At 55.4% G+C, this 5,628-nt stretch overlaps 1 protein-coding gene across 1 annotated transcript; it reads right to left on the reverse strand.

The window, feature by feature from the left end:
- Nucleotides 1–2,307: 2,307 nt before the first annotated feature.
- On the reverse strand, nt 2,308–5,222 carry ACTG1 (actin gamma 1). Its single transcript, XM_055575357.1, has 5 exons — nt 5,071–5,222; nt 4,283–4,651; nt 3,564–4,002; nt 3,275–3,456; nt 2,308–3,185 (listed from the first exon to the last, which is right to left on the reverse strand). The coding sequence occupies exons 2-5, from the start codon at nt 4,643–4,645 to the stop codon at nt 3,042–3,044; spliced, it is 1,128 nt and encodes a 375-aa protein (XP_055431332.1). The 5' UTR covers nt 4,646–4,651; nt 5,071–5,222; the 3' UTR covers nt 2,308–3,041.
- Nucleotides 5,223–5,628: the final 406 nt, after the last annotated feature.

Below are 5,628 nucleotides of genomic sequence, written 5' to 3' on the forward strand. Positions count from 1 at the left end.
GGAAGGCTGGGCACCCATGAACCTCCTGCATCACTCACTGCCCTCCACCTGTCTCAGCATCAGGACACCGGGGGCCCTGGAGAAGAAGAGCCTCTCAAGGGTTCAGCTCACAGATTTCCTCAGGACATTTGTTTCTCTGAGGAGGCAGCCCTTCCAGAAGCTTCCATTCATTAAGCTAATTGGCATTAAGACATCAGTCTTTGAGGTTTTCTTGCCTTCCCTAAGTGGCCCATCTGAATGTTTTTCTCTCATCTGTGGTCCTTCCGTGGTCTGGAGATACATACATACATACATATATATATATATATATTTTTTTTTAATTAGCCTTTATGTCTTTTTAAATATTTGGCTGCATCAGGTCTTAGCTGTGGCTTGCAGGTTCAGTAGCTTCGTGGCATGTGTGACCTTAGTTCCCAGACCGGGATCAAACCCATGTCCCCTATATTGGCCTGCAGATCTGTGGTCTGCAGATTTATCCCATTTTCCACTTCAAAGATGCTGCGTCCCAAGTGCCTGCTGGCTTTGTTGATGACGTTCTCTCTTGAAGAGCTCCTTCTTTCTGTAGAAGTGGGCAGAGCTGGGACTTGCCTGGCGCTCCAGTGGTCAAGAATCTGCCTTTCAGTGGAGGGGATGCGGGTTCAATCCCTGGCCAGGGAACTAAGATCCCACATGCCAAGGGGTAGCTAAGACCATGCACCGCAACTAGAGAAGCCCATGTGACACAACTAAATCCCGATGCAGCCCAAAAAAAGAGAGAGAGACAGACAGAAGTGAGCAGAGCTGTCCACCTCTTGCTTTGAGCAAATTGTGTCCAAAGTCATAGTGGCTAGTCCATCTTTTCCTCCAGCTTCCTCTCCCGTGCATTTTGCTGTATTCTGTAGGCAGAGCTGACAAACGTGAGATTTTCCACAGAGGCTGGAGGGGGGGCCTCCCTCTGGTGTGAAGTCTCTTTTCACAGATGGCACCGTGCTGAGCTCTCCAACAGGTCCAGCCAACGACACCAGAGGCCAGGCTTCCCCACATGCTCCTTCCTCCAGTGGGTACAGTGATTGGGTTTGACATCCATTAACTGTCCCCAGAATGCCACAAAGAAAGGCCAATGTCTTCTGTGCTGCAGAAATCTTGCTATACCCAAGAGCAGAAGGGCAGGCTGCCATGTGCCCCTTCCATGCATGGGGATGGTGGCTGGCCTCCACGTGGAGCAGGCACTGTTCTCCAGTTTGCAGAGGGGACAGAGACCCGGAGTAGAGGGCCATGCTCACTGGGCCCAATGCAAGGAAGGGTTTATGGAGCTGGGATTGTGGTCACCCAGGCAGACACCTTTCTCCTCCCAGTTCCTAAAGGTGTTCTCTCCTCCCTGCTCACCTGAGTCTGGTCTATCCTGTTCCCTGAATCCAATCAGGCTTCAAATCAGATTTTCCTGTTCTGAAAGTGGAATGCTGCCCAAGGCAAAACAGTCATTTCTGACCCATCACTCTGTGTTCCATGAGTGGTCACGGGGTGCTGTGAGCAAGCAGACAGGAGCAAAGCAGTTGGAGGTCTGGGCTTGGCAGGGTCCACATTTTGTTCCCAGAAGACTCCCCATCTCCTTCAGTCATTTGTTCTTAGGGCCCCTGGCTCCTGACCCAGTCTAACAAGGCCTCCCTCCCCTGGACCTGGAAGACCCTCCCCAACCACAAGGTTAAACTAGGAAGCACTGCCAGCCCCCGCAGGTGAAACTTGCTTCCCAACAGCCGAGGAATGCAATCTCCAGATACCTAAACCGTGTTCTTCCAAACCCTTAAAAGCTTTTTCAATCTAGTAAAGTTTAGGACTGACCCAACCTGCCAAATCTGAAAACCTGAAATAGCTGTTGAAGACTCTGCCTACCCTTAGGGAAAGCTTTGGGGCTAGAGCCTGAGTCAAGTTCACCCTACCAGGTGACCCTTATCAGCAGACTTAAGGTTCCACAGCTCAGCAATCAGGCTCTAATCAACCCCATGATTGCTTCACTGACCAGAGTGCACCGCCCCCTCCCCCCCCACCTGTGTACTTAAGACAGCCACACCCTTCGTGCTTCTATGGCAGCACATCTTTATGCCAAAGACATCAAGTGTAAGATGCCACCCTCCTCCCAGCCCCCTTGGGGGTAAGTCCCACCCAAGCTTTCCTTTTCCCTGGAAGCTCAACCTGATGCAGACTCTAGATGCTCACAAGACCCCTGTTCACCTCTGGTTTTGGAGGAATCAGTTTCTGTTGCCTAATTTGAGCTTGAGGCTGTTCATCCCCACAACCCACCGCTCCCCACTGATCGAACACAGGCACCGATCGGTTTACTGCAGCACTTTTATTTCCTCACAATGACGCGTTGCTGGGGCCTAATGTTCTCACATGACAGTAGAAAATCAAAGTCTGTTGTCATCTCTTAAAAGAATTGAGAATTGCGTACAAAAACCTTACATAAATTAAAAGGATGAATAAATTTACAGGTGTGAATGCAAACTGTTTCCAACTCAAGGCAAGTAACCAGAACAGTGCTCTGGTGGGAAGTCTTCAGTAAGAAAGAAAGCAGGTCCTACGGCTTGGACCTTCCCAACCCCGTGTAAGACCGGCCAAGACAGAAATGACAACTGTTTCAGGACTCTTGCCAGCCTCTAGAGAAATCCTGGAATAGGCAGCTCTGACACATTAATACCCTGCACAGACTGAGAGACTCGCAGTCTCCCAGATTCTTATCAAGCCATTGGATTTCTCTTCCATAAACATTCTCACCTCAGCTCCAGAGGTGAGAGCGCCGCATATAACTAGGGGTTTAAATCAAAGATATGCACAGGGTATTAAACATATACCAAGGTAAGAGTTAACTTGAATACAAGGTCAAAATCAGCAACAAGTTCTACAATCCAGTGCTGATATCAGATACAAGCTTCAAGGACAAATTTCTTTTCAAACGCTTATTCCAGTTTCATGAGGCTAGCATGAGGTGTATACATTTGCCAGGGCAAATTTATACTTCTGAATTAACTCATGCAGCAAATGCTACGCATCTGCTCGCAGTCCGTTTAGAAGCATTTGCGGTGGACAATGGAGGGGCCAGACTCGTCATACTCCTGCTTGCTGATCCACATCTGCTGGAAGGTGGACAGGGAGGCCAGGATGGAGCCTCCGATCCACACCGAGTACTTGCGCTCGGGAGGAGCAATGATCTGAAACGACAAGAATGGGGCTTATAGCAGGTGGCACCATCTTAGCCCGAAGGCCCCTGGGCCCGAGGCCACAGCTGCCTCTGCCTCACCTTGATCTTCATCGTGCTTGGAGCCAGCGCGGTGATCTCCTTCTGCATCCTGTCGGCGATGCCAGGGTACATGGTGGTCCCACCAGACAGCACCGTGTTGGCATACAGATCCTTTCGGATATCCACGTCACACTTCATGATGGAGTTGAAGGTGGTCTCGTGGATGCCACAGGACTCCATACCTAAGGGACAAAACTCACCCTCAGAAATCGCACGTTCAAGGTGAAAAGCACCTTGACCCTTGGCAGCCTCAGAGGGAGGTCACTCATGCTGCCCGCCAGACACCTACCCAGGAAGGACGGCTGGAAGAGCGCCTCGGGACACCGGAACCGCTCGTTGCCAATGGTGATCACCTGACCATCGGGCAGCTCATAGCTCTTCTCCAAGGAGGAGGAGGATGCAGCAGTAGCCATCTCCTGCTCGAAGTCCAGGGCGACGTAGCAGAGCTTCTCCTTGATGTCACGCACAATTTCCCGCTCGGCTGTGGTGGTAAAGCTGTAACCACGTTCCGTGAGGATCTTCATGAGGTAGTCTGTCAGGTCCCGGCCAGCCAGGTCCAGACGCAGGATGGCGTGGGGGAGGGCGTACCCCTCGTAGATGGGCACCGTGTGGGTGACCCCGTCCCCAGAGTCCATGACAATGCCAGTGGTGCGGCCAGAGGCGTACAGAGACAGCACAGCCTGGATGGCCACATACATGGCAGGAGTGTTGAAAGTCTCGAACATGATCTGCAGGAGACAAAAGGCTCCTTTACTCAAAGGAAGGGACTCAGGGCCACCCCATGCTCTCACACCATGCCAGCATGCCACAAATGTGATGTGTGGAGAAAAGAAAAGGAAGCAAGCAGAAACACAAATAAGAAACCTTGAGACTTCAGGAAGGAAATGCCAGGAGAAGAACAGAACCCTGGAAATATTGAAAGAAATACTTGAATTTCAGAAAACAAAACTGAACATGAAATGACTAGCCAAACAGATGAAATGGCTCAACCCACCCGACTGTGCTTACCTGGGTCATCTTCTCACGGTTGGCCTTGGGGTTCAGAGGGGCCTCCGTCAGCAGCACAGGGTGCTCCTCGGGGGCCACACGCAGCTCGTTGTAGAAGGTGTGGTGCCAGATCTTCTCCATGTCGTCCCAGTTGGTGACGATGCCGTGCTCGATGGGGTACTTAAGGGTCAGGATGCCACGCTTGCTCTGGGCCTCGTCGCCCACGTAGCTGTCCTTCTGCCCCATGCCCACCATGACGCCCTGGTGTCGGGGACGCCCAACGATGGACGGGAACACGGCCCGGGGGGCGTCATCCCCAGCAAAGCCAGCTTTGCACATGCCAGAACCATTGTCGATGACGAGGGCGGCAATTTCTTCTTCCATGGCGATCTATTCAAAGATGAGACCCACTCAGGCGCGCCCTGACGCTCAGAGAACGGCCCCGGCAAAGGCCCTCCCCGCGAGGCGTTCCACCTCCCCCCGACCCGGCTGCAGAGTAACCGCCTGGAACCGGAGCCGGCTTTTATGTAACGCCCCCTCCCACGTCGTTCCGCGGAAAGGAGACCGGGGGCTCTCAATACTGCCGCCCGAACTCGCCCTGCACCCTCCCCCAGCAGCACACCCGCTGCGCCCTCCGCGAACCAGCTGGGGCGCGTCCCAGCCCACTTACCCCACCCCGCCCCACACGACCACCCTTTGTTCCCGGGGTCGAGGTGGCCAGGCCTCTAGGGCCGGGAGTAGAAAGAGGAACTACGAAGGGGTACGGGGGCCCGGATACCCAGACAGGCCGCCTAGGCCTGGTCGCTTACCGATGGAGGAGACGGGCCGCGGGGTGCGGAAGAGCGAGCAAAGAAGCGCGGGAAGACACGGAACGCGAGCCGGCTGCGGCGAGTGAGACCGTCCGCGGCCTCCCCCGCCGGTATTTAAGCGAAGCGGGGCGCGCGCGCGGACCGGCGGCGCGCGCGGCCCCAGAACATGTCCATATATGGCGATCTTTCCGAACGCCGGGCGCCCATTGGCCCGCCCGAGAGGGGCACGTGGGGCCCCGCGCCCGGTCCCGCCCCCCGCCCGCACCGCCCCCAACCGCCCCGCCCGCGCTGCCCCCGGGCGCCCGAGACCCCCAGAATGAGACCCCGCACTGACCGGCGCGCGGGTGGGATGGGTGGGCGCCCCCGGGGGGCTGCAGGGGTGGTCGCATAGGAGGCCGGGAGCTGACCTGGGGGCCCCGCCCCGGGACTGTCGCGCGCCGTGGGGGAGGGCCCGGCTGCACCCCGAAACTGCCTGGCCCGGGGCTGGGCGGCACCCGGAGCAGGGTGTGTACCGCGGCGTGGCCGCGCCGGTGGGCTTTCCTCCGCGCCCCCTTTAAT

Source organism: Bubalus kerabau, chromosome 4 (assembly GCF_029407905.1).
Source record: "Bubalus kerabau isolate K-KA32 ecotype Philippines breed swamp buffalo chromosome 4, PCC_UOA_SB_1v2, whole genome shotgun sequence".
Classification (NCBI taxonomy): Eukaryota; Metazoa; Chordata; class Mammalia; order Artiodactyla; family Bovidae; genus Bubalus; species Bubalus kerabau.